This window comes from Furipterus horrens, unplaced genomic scaffold, assembly GCF_987537825.1.
Source record: "Furipterus horrens unplaced genomic scaffold, mFurHor1.1.pri manual_scaffold_12, whole genome shotgun sequence".
Classification (NCBI taxonomy): Eukaryota; Metazoa; Chordata; class Mammalia; order Chiroptera; family Furipteridae; genus Furipterus; species Furipterus horrens.
The window spans coordinates 92,423,041-92,434,152 of NW_028327182.1; the positions used below are offsets into that span (position 1 = coordinate 92,423,041).

Sequence of the window (11,112 nt, forward strand, 5' to 3'; positions counted from 1 at the left end):
TAAGAAGCATAATATATACATTTTATCTATAGAAACTACTTGTGCTACTTTTATTATAGTAAAAAATAGTTATGATACTGTAGTGTTAGATTAATCCCCTATCTAAACTTATCTTTGAAAACAGGAGTAGCCCAGTAGTATCTACTGATAGTAGCTGCCTCTGATCTAGGGCCTGAGAATCTGGAGTTGGAGGGAGACTTAGTTTTCACAAATGTCTTGCAGATTTGATTGTATTGACCTTCACGTTACTTTAACAAAACACAAGCTATTTTAATTACAAAAGAATCAACAAAAAAAAACCTTTCTGTACATTCTGGAATAACAAAATATATATGTGTATTACCTATCATGAAAAGAGCACATAGTAGATATACTAAATATTTAGATTTAGTTTACCTTTAAGACAATTTTTCTACTACTGTTAGTAATGTCTGTACTTTATACACTGGCATACTAATTGCACATACATAATTACCGTATACAAAATAAAAACCAAGAAATACCACAATTGGTAAAGTCGAAGCTTTTGAAGACTTCCCACTTTAGGAACGAATCTAGGCACTCAGGTCTCAGAAACACATTTCTTTTGTGAAGCTTTTTAGCAGTTGAGAACTTAAGGAGTAGCCTTCCCCTCATTCAGTATAGCCTTCAATAAGCCTTCTTAATTTTTGTGTGATCTCACTTGAGTATTTTAAGTTAAAGAGGAATGATTTTTATCATTTTTATGAATCAGCTGTTTGAAAATTCATATTAAGGTTGGTGTGTTAATGCCCTCTATAACTTCTGCTTGTGACCTCAGAAGGGACCTAGGAAATATGTTCACCCAAGAAAGAGTGTCCTCAAAGTCTCTTATTGAACCGTGTGGTCTTCTCTACAGGATTATAACTTAGCAGAAGTGTCGAATGAAGAGGAATGTGTACACAGATGATAGCTGAGAAGCGGAAAAGACTGGGAGAAGGACCCAGATGTCATACAGCGAAGAGGATGAGGTACAGGAAGCAGCTATTAATCTAATATCCCTGTTGTATGGCTCAAAGAACTCCGGGAAATTGATGCTACCCTCCTGCACTCGTTTTCTTGGAGCTTTTTTATGCGTGGAGGTGGTGGTGCTGTATCACATAACTGCTCTGGTACACATGTATCAAATATGTTTATCTATCTATCTATATGCAGCATGACTGTGTGTGTGTGTGCAATTTGCTCACATGGCTTCAGAAGCTGTGGAGTCCCAGAATCTGCAGCCAGCTGATGGTTCCAGTCCCAGCCTGAAGATCTGGATAGCTGATGGTGTGAATTCCTGTCCGCGTCCCAGTCTGAAGGCGGGAGCAGACTGAGGTCCGGCTTGAATGGTCAGGCGAAGAGCAAATGCGCTCCCCTCCACCTTTCTGTTCTATTCAGGCCTTCACTGGATGAGGCCGACAATGGGCTTTCAAAGTCCACGGATTCAAATGTTAATCTTATCCCTCACAGACACACCCAGGATAATGTTTAACCAAAATCTGGGCACTCAGGTGGTCCATGCAGGTTGATACATAAAAATAACCATCACAATATATAAATATATATATAGATTGAAGAAAAGAAAAACGACGACAACCCTATTATACATCTTTCCAAATGATAGTTGATTATGCATACTATTCTCAAATTCCGTTGATTATCTTCTGTGTTTGCCTTTGAACACTTAAAAATCCTTAAGATTTTATTTATTTTTAGCCAGAGGGGAAGGTGGGGAGAAAGAGAGGGAGAGAAACATCAATGTGTGGTTGCCTCTCACACCCCAAACTGGGGACCTGGCCTGCAACCCAGGCATGTGCCCTGACTGGGACTCGAACTAGTGACCCTGTGGTTCCCAGGCCGGCACTCAGTTCACTAAGCCGCACCAGCCAGGGCAAAAATGGTTTGAAAGTCGTAGACTAATGAAATAAAGACATTCTTTGAACTACACAAAATCGGGATTTGTAAATTTTTTTTAACAGTCTTTGATTTGGGAATTATACATATTATCTGAAGTGAAACATATGCTGTTATGTTCCTCATGAACACTTCTCTTTGACCTCTAGGATTCCTGCACTGGGATTTTAGGGTATATTAGCGTGATTTTTTTAATGCCTAGGATGGATTTAACTGTTACAGCTATGAAGAATGTACAATCAGGTGGTTTAATAATTAGATGTGACCTTTACTATTTGTCCAGCTATACTTGAGACCTATAAATTTAAGATGTATTTTTCTCAGCAGAGAGAAGTTAATATTTAACATTTGTGAGGTTGGTCAGGCAGTAAGTAAATGAGGTTTGCCATGGAGCCCTTATTTCATAGCTATTCCCACACCCTCTAGATTCATTATAGCCAAGCTGATTTCAGCCCGGGGAGACATACTTGGATCTAACCTAGAGATTCCATATTAAGCCCCAAATTTGTGGTCATTTGTTATAGCAGCGATAGAAAATCAATATGCTGTTAATATTATTTTAGTTTGCTGTAGGTCGAGGCTCAGTAGGGAAACTTGGCTTTACTACATGGCGGCACGGATTCCCTTACAATAAAAAGGGACAGGATTTTAAATTCTAAAAAACCACCAAAGTCTACAAAAAATTCACAGACGTGTTTCATGGGAACAGAGTCAAGCTGACCTTATATTATTTTCTATTTATCACTCTTTCCCCTTCTTGTTTCATACTGATGGAGATCAAAAGGGGTCAGCAATTTTTGCTTTTCCACTATTCTTGCAGAACTGGACTCACACTGAAATTTATAGGAAGTCTGACTTTTGAAGTACTATCTTCCCTGGTTTCAGAAAGTAAAAATCTTAGAATCTTTACTCATTTATGTTAGCTCACAACAGCAAAAGGTGACAATCAAGAAAAAATTAATGGGGCAAAGAAAAAGCTGAAAGGGAAATTGAGCAAGTGAAGATGGGTTAACATCAAAGGTCCTGAATGAAGCAAACCTGATGTCATTAAGGGACATTATCTGCAGGAGAGACCACAAAGCAGAGTCAGTTTTACTCCATACCTCAGCTGACATAATTCTTCATCTACCTGGCTCCTGAAATTCCCAAGGTTTGTGAGTAGAGAAAAAAAAAATCCTGAACCTACCCAAGCAGCCTTACTTCACTGGTAATTTGATTTTAGCTATTGTCTTGAAATAATTATCTATATAGAAGAATATTGGAAAAAGTAATGTTACTAAGTATAAATAGTGCCCCCAGCGTCAACAAATAACTTTAGCATAGGCTACCCCAGAAAAGTTTTAGAATTTATATACTATCCATGCTTCACAGAACCAATATTTTTTTCAAATTGCTTTTCTTAAGTAAATTTTTTCTAAGTTTACTCATACAGCAATCTCGAGGACTCCAAACCTTCAAGGGACATCATTCATTGTATCAAATGGCACCCGTTATAGGCCATGCGAATGGTGCCCCCTGGTGTTGTGCAACTCAATGACTCTGTATTTAATGTCTTAATGACTTCGGGGCTTCTTATTCAAGGCTTTGTTTCTCTCTTGGACCTTCCTACAGTGATTCACTGTTTATAGTCGCGGTAACCCAGGAAGGCTCATCAAATGAAAATTGTCATTACTCCCACTGCTGCACTTCGGACACAGACGGAGCTCCTGCTATAAGCAGGGGTAAGGACCCACACCGCAAAGGCCTGCTTCCCTTCTTGACACTTCTCAAAATCTACCAGGGCTGGAATGAGCGGATTTTCACTTCCTCGCTATCCCCGGTACCAACTTCTGTAAAGTCACATCATCCTTCTCTCCTTTTCTATCTAAGCCATAATAGCAGAATGACAGCTAATGAATGTGAATTACAGGGAAAATGAGTATTTTCAAAGTAGAATTAATTTACATACATTTCTCAATTGCATTCAAAATTTTGAAACGCAAGGACAGAAAGATACACATGCTTCACCCCATATTGGTTTCCAAACTGCAGGTAATTGAGCATGTGTAATAACTCCCTCATGAAGTATGGTCCATGAGCACAGGGCATATGGTTAAGATAAACTAGAACCGCCTCCATGGACTTCCATTAGTTTTGATTTCACAAGAACCATCTTTTCCTTAACTAGTGTAGAAAACTATTTAATAAACAACCAAATGGTAAGAAGCAATGAGAGTATTCTTTTCAACTATTGACTACATCTTTGATTATATATCATTCCATCTGTAAATTGTACCTTTGTGTTCTACAATGTCTAAATATTTTCCAATGATTCTTTCAGTTACATATTTGGGCCGTTTCCTTTAAAGTTTATCTCTTTAGAAACTTCTTAAATAAAATTTCTCAAATTTTCCTCAAAGTGTTATTACACTTGTTTTCTGAAACATAAGAAACAAAGATTCACAGAACAGCATGTGTCATTCAGTGTTTGGCCCCAAATTAGAACCAAGCCATTAATACCAACCCACCTCCAGGGTTTGGGAAGGCTTAAATGACACATAAATCATCAACCTATTCTAAGTATCCAATAAATGGTAGCTATTCACATGATGAGTTCTTGAAGTGCTGGTAGTTCTTTAAACTTTAGGTAAATGTTATGGTGGTCATTGAATTAATAACTATTGGACTTTATATATAAACAGACCCCAAGAATTTGAGTTAAAAATGCATGACACAGTTATTCAGTCAACTTTCTAACTACACCATTAAACAACAACAAAAAATCCTGATTTTTAGCACTGTCAAGAAAAATCAGTCTCAGGACATTGCATGGACTCATTGTTTTTTAATTTTTTCCCATCATAATAATCTAACTTCAACTGTGCTCATATGAGATAACTCCCTAGGAGCATATTCAGGTCACACAAGTACTAATGAGAAGCATTAATAAAGAGCTATTCAGTTGGTTAAAGCATCATCCCCATATGCTAAGGTTGTGGGTTCAATCCCTGTCAGGGGACATACAAGAATCATCCAATGAATGTGTAAGTGGAACAACAAATTGATCTCTTTCAAAATCAATTAAAAAAATAAAAAGCTATTGACATGACTCATTTCAAGGAAATAAGGTTTTGGAAAGATGTGATCACTAACAAGCTTGTTGAAAACCAGTCTTCGGGGGAGTGTATCAGAAACTTGAGCATTTGTATAAGTGAGAATGGTAAGCAATCCAACACAGTGAAAGCTTGGGCTCTGGAATCAGAGGCTTGAAATTGATCTTTGACCACATTTCTTTTTTGTTTCTTCCATCTGAAAAGTGAGCCAAAGAAGAGCTAGCCATGAGACTGTGAGGAAATCAGAACACATATATAAGCAGGTAAGCTAACGTGTACTGCACTACAGTGGGCATTTTAAGTGTACAGCAGTCCCTCTCTGTATCACGGTTCACTTACCGCGGCCTCACTGTATCACAGGACTTTTAAAAATATATTTATCGTGGATTTTTCGCTATATCGCAGGATTTTGCGGTACTGTATACGTGTTGTTAAAGTTACGTAGGTTTAAGTGTAGAATATGTTTAAGAACATAAGTAGTGTTTATAAAAGTGTGGAAAAGGCTAATAAGGGAGTGGAAAAGGTTAATAAGGGACTGGAAACGGTTTATAAGTGTGTGAGAAAGGCTTATAAAACCTTAAATATATATAAATACTAAAATAAGGTTCCTACTTCGTGAATTTGCACCTATCACAGGGGGGCCTAGAACGTAATACCCGCGGCAAGTGAGAGAATACTATATTACCTTGTTTATGCTCTGAGGCAGCTATTAGTCCTACTTCATAGATGAAGTTTAAAGGCTCAGTTCTGGAGGGAGCCTAGATTCTCAAGAACAAGATTCCAAAGCTAGTTTTCTTCTGCACTACGCTATCTTGAATGATCAAGTAAACATTTTTCTTAAATCATGCATTTTTTAAAATTTGATTATTTTATGAGCTTTTAGTAAGTTTATGGCATATACATGTTTACAAATTAAACATGTTTTTACACTAAGCAGCTTCCTCCAATTCTACCACACCAAAATATTAATAGAATTTAAAATACTTACAGTAACCTTACATTAACTTGTAACAAGCCAATTTAGGAAGTTACCAAACTACCCAATTAGATAATTATAGAAATTTATTCTTTGTATTATTTGCTCACCTTTCTGACAATTATTGTCCCACAATATACACATTCCAAGACTAAGGAAAGAAAGGTAATTAAAAGTGCTTTCACACATTCACGTTATTGCTTCTCACAACCCATTTATAGAATAGGGACATAACTCTGATATCTAATTTAACATCATCGTCAGTAATTTTAAAAGGTTTTTTGGTGAAATAAAACAACTCTGATTTCAAGTTTATAAAGTATGCTTGTCTATTATTTCTAGAAAATAGAAATAACTTCTACATACTTAAACTCTGCCACTTATGTTGTTTTTCTAGTCTAACATAATTGGCATGAGAAAGGACATTTCTTGATTTTTTTCAGTACAATTATCACTATTACTGCAGCACCTTAAAAGCCAGAAGAAAAGCCACAAAGATTAACAAAACATACTGGCCAGGGTCTGAAGAAAAATGAAACAGACTATACTACAATAGAGTAATACAATTAGGATCACCCAAGACACAAAAAACGGGATTCCATTGCATTACCAGTAAGTGTAACTCAATCAAACGGTCTGACTAAAGAGCTGAGCATGGCTCTCTATTCTTCTCATTACTCCTTTAAGATTTGTAAGCAAAAAACTGATCCCGTTCTAGATTTGCAAACTGTAACTTCTCTACTCATAAAGCTGTGAGAAATTACTTGGTTGTAATTTACAATGACTAATAATGGGATGCTTATTTGCAGGAACATTTTCTGCCGGGGGTGGGGGTGGGGCGCAAAAAAACCACAACTTCTCAAAAAGGTAAAATACTTAAAGCATTTAATATCTAAACAAATCAATCTGTTAATAGCAGTAGTCACAAAATATGCTTAATATAGAAACCCACATTTATGTCTTTTAAGAAAAAGTGTAAATTGTATCTTACCTCAAAACATAAATTATTAACCCATTTAAAGAATCTGCAGTGGTCAAAATCATGGTGAATTTTAAACGACTTCAGAAAATAACCTTAATTACTTTATACTGCTTTATATCAAAAAAATGCTTACAACTTCTCATAAAAATAGTCTGAGGCAACTAATTTTTCTTTTATTCTTTAACAGACGTGTTCAACATTATGGGCAACATTCTTAAAACCTTAAGCTTCAGACTTCCAGACATTCAAATACTATGGTCCCCTTTTCTTGATGTGGGAGGCTGATTCCACTAGAGGAAAAAAAAAAAAGCATGGTAGACAACTTAATACATTTTCACCAAATCAATCATAGTACAAAAGTTTTAAGACGCTACAGAACTACACATCGTACCTAATGTATCATTAAAAATAGAACACAGTATTTTCTTCAGCAAATATGCTGTTAATGCATATCTTTTAATGTGTACTGTCATTTATTATTTACAACTTCTGTGTGAAGAGAACGAGAATGTAAATTTTCTGCAAAACTGGAATAAAAGCAATATAAAATTTGTGAAAGCCTGTTTATACTATACAAAAGCCAGTTTTTCTCTTCCAATACCAGATACTGTAGACAGTGATATTTTGCACATTATAGCAATTCTTGAGGATGTTTTAATGCTGGAGGTAAGTTTACTGGCCTTGATTCTTCATCAAGGAGCACTAGGTCTTCTATTTCACTGCCTCTATATTTCCTTTTACATATCTTTACCACCACCTTTTTCTTGAGAAATATCTTCAGTGCTTCTCTTGATGCAACTGCTTTTGCATTTTCTTTGCTTTTTCCACAGCCAGTGCCCAAATACACTGACTTGCATCTCAATTCACAAACTATACTTTCTTGAGAGCTCTTATTCTGAGGCAGATCTGCCAGTTCTTTTAGCGGGACAAAAAACACATCCAGTGTTGCTTTCAGAGCCTCGATGGCTGCGTTTAGCAGCTCTCCATGATTCACGTTGGGACTAAAGCCACCAACAGCTACCAACTTCCACGCCACCGTTTTATACAGTCTATTGAAAAAAGGCTGCTTCTGTTTCACATCTTCATTGGTTAACTTGCAACAAGAGAACTTGACAGACGTTTCACTTGACTGGGAAGTACTTTTGGAAGGCAACTGGGCTGCGCCAGTCTGAGAACTACTCTTAGAAGCCAGCTGGGACACACCTGCTAAGGAAGTGCTTTTGGAAACCAGAGATCCGCTGGTCTGCGGGCTGCTCTTGGAAGCCAACAGTGCCGCAGCTACCTGCGAAGTGCTTTTGGGCGTCAGCACCGACGGGTTTGCTAATGTGCTGCCCTTGGGGGTCAGTGAGGACGTGCCCGACGCGGAACTGGTTTTAGCAACCGACGATGAAACACTTGCCTCTGAGCTGGTTTTGGGAGTCACCCCACTTGAAGCTGTCTCTGAACTAGGTTTAGAAGACAACAGTGGCAACTCCACTTCTGAGCTCCCCGAGGAGCCCAGCAAAGGCACCTCAATCTCTGAGATGCCGGGGGAGGCTGAGGCTGAAGAGCCTTCCAAAGCACTCTTTTTGGGCGATCCACTCTGCTGGCTGGACTCTGTGGACGGGGCCACGTGGCTATTCACACTGGACTTCAGCAACGAAGACACCAGCGACGCTGCCCCGAGTTTGTCTGGAGCTTCGGATTCAGCGGCCTTGCCGGGCCCCGCCGCGGCTCCCTGAGAGGAAACGCTGCCGCTGCTTTGGCTGCTCGCAGGCCGCTCTCCGTCACCCGTGGAGCTCCTCGGCTCCGAGGGGCCAGAGCTCCCGGTGGGGCCCCCCCCACTCTCGGACTTGGCAGGTGACCCCGTGCACACCGAGCTGCTTTCCTGCTGAGCGGGTGCGCGATCGGTTTTGGCAGAAGCTTTTGCATGGTCTTGCTCCACGGCAGAATGGTTTTTTCCTTCCACAACTCGTTTTTTCGTTGGCTCTTCTACCCCCTCTAAAAAGAAGGAAAACAGATTGTGTGACTCAGTCTACCCCATACACATCAACTGAAAACTTACAAGACACACATTCGTTAAAATAAAGGCACAAGGCAAAACTACTTCAGGATCAGGAGTTTCTTAAAAACAAAAAACAAAAAAAAAACAAAAACACGTGGGATAGCTTCATTAATTTCTTAAAACAGCATCACATATCATCATTCATTTCCAATATTAAAAATACAACAGCATAAACGTTAGACACTTTAAATCTAAAGCAGTTAACGGAAATGATCAAATTCAGAGCCTGAAGACAAGAGACACATAATTTCGGTGTAACATTCAACTTGATTCGCGTGTATGTCAACTCCAGCTCGTTAGAAAAAGCAGCAAGAACAGTCATTCCTAAGTACAGCAAACTTATGTTCTGGGCTCCTATGTATGTTCACATCTATGATCTGCTAACCATTGCTACTTGATATCCCTCTTTTCTTCACCTTGGCAACCAGTTCGTCTCGTGTCGTACGGATTGGCGCATCCGTCACTTTGATGCCTTCGGCCATACTAAGTATTTTATCCATAACATTTTGAGGGTACCTGAAAAAAGAAGGAAAAGGCCACTTTCAAAAGGTGCGGGTTTGTCTTTCTAAGTTTCCACGTCGGGTGCGCGAACACCGGCCACAGCGGCGGCCCTTCCTGGCTGCGACGAAGAAGGTGTCCCGACCGCCGCGACAGCCCGGATCTGGTTCCCGGAACCCCAGCAACAAGGGCCCCAGCGTCTGGGAGGCGGGGCCCCCCTCATCAGCCTTACACCCGGAGACTGTCCCCCACGCTGCCGGCCGGCTGCTCCACCAGGCGACCCCGCGCCGCTGGGGCTGCGACAGACGGCGCGCCCCGCCGGCTTCCGGCAGAGACGCCCTTCTCCCCCCGCGGGCAGCGGCCCGCGCATTCCCGCGCTCCGCCACTTCCCCTCCCCGCCGACGGCGCCGGGGCTGCACACAAAACCCGGAGCGCCGTCAGGGGCGCGGCCCCACTCACCGGCACCCGAGGAAGACGTGGTTGGCCCAGGCCATGGAGAAGGAGATGAGCTGCTGCAGCTGCCGGCTGCGGCCCCCGCCCTCGGCGTCCGCAGCGTCCTCCGCGCTAGGGGACGCGGCGCCGCCCGGGGGGCCCAGGTGCCCGGCGTTGCGGAGCAGAAACTCCCGGCGGTGGCGCCAGTGTTTGTCAGTCTCGCCGTCTCCGCGCAGCGCCTCCACCCAGGCGGCCGCTTGCGGGTTCTGGCTCAGGAACTCTGACACCTCCTGCGCCATGTTGGGCCTGCAGGCTCGCGGAGGCCGCGAGCTGGCGCTGCACCGGCAGCGGGGCGGTGCGCCGGGCGAGCGGCCCTGTCACTGCGGCCTGCCCCGGCGGCGCCCCAGAGAACGCCCCTCAGGAGGCCCAGACACGACACAACAGCTCCCGGCGCAGCTGGCCCGCCCACTTCCGCGCGCCGCCGGCTCCTGCCCTTTTATAACCTCGGCGCCGCCGAGCGCCCGTGCGTCCTTCCGGCGCGGCTCTCCCAGAACGCTTCGCGGCGCCGCGGCCCCAATAGGCGGCGGAGGGACGCCGGCCCGGGGAGGGGAGGGGACGGGAGGACGGGCGGGCAGGCGGTGCTCTGCTCCGCGCTCCCCGCCCCGCGAGGGCGGACCGCAAGTGGGCTCCCGGGGCGCCGGGGATCTCGGCACGGACCCCGGCGTTCCGGCCCGGCTTTGTGACGCCGCGTGTTCCGCCGCCCGGCCCCGCCCCGCCGCCGGGTGCCCTGGCGAAGGAGGCGGGGTTGGGCGGCGAGGCTCCCGAGGGAGGGCCCGGCCGGGCAAAGCCCCCCCCCCTCTGCCCCCGCGGCGCGTCCTCGGCCGTGCGTCTCCGCCCGAGACTCTGGGTTTGAGCTGAGCCAACATAAAAGCGCGCCTCCATCTTTTGATGGCGTCGGCCGCAGCCTGGGACGCTGTTGGAGCGCAGGCCAGCGAAGCGCTCTGAGGCTGCCCCGGGGGCCGCGCGCTTCGCGCTGTGCGGGCGCGTGACAACGTAATGGTGGCAGCGGACATACGGGCTGGCGATTCACCCGGCTCCGCGTTTGCCTGCGAACAGTCTGACACGCGCCCTTGCCCCGCGGGGTCGCGCTCGGAGTGCTTTCCGCCGTTCAGCC

General features: G+C 43.6%; 1 protein-coding gene across 1 annotated transcript; it reads right to left on the reverse strand.

Moving 5' to 3' along the window:
* Positions 1-7,262: 7,262 nt before the first annotated feature.
* Positions 7,263-10,309, reverse strand: CDKN2AIP (CDKN2A interacting protein). The gene is made up of 3 exons (XM_090258613.1): positions 9,966-10,309; positions 9,394-9,524; positions 7,263-8,944 (listed from the first exon to the last, which is right to left on the reverse strand). Exons 1-3 carry the CDS (start codon positions 10,235-10,237, stop codon positions 7,596-7,598), a joined length of 1,752 nt encoding a protein of 583 aa, XP_090114739.1. The 5' UTR covers positions 10,238-10,309; the 3' UTR covers positions 7,263-7,595.
* Between the last annotated feature and the right edge of the window lie 803 nt (positions 10,310-11,112).

Bases quoted from the DNA above. Each gene is read 5' to 3' on its own strand.
- CDKN2AIP (XM_090258613.1), bottom strand. From the start codon at position 10,237: ATGGCGCAGGAGGTGTCAGAGTTCCTGAGCCAGAACCCGCAAGCGGCC. The intron at 9,525-9,965 runs GTGAGTGGGGCC...TTCTTTTTTCAG, and splicing joins CACGTCTTCCTCGGGTGCCG to GTACCCTCAAAATGTTATGG. The intron at 8,945-9,393 runs GTTAGCAGATCA...CCTTCTTTTTAG, and splicing joins AGGGATATCAAGTAGCAATG to AGGGGGTAGAAGAGCCAACG.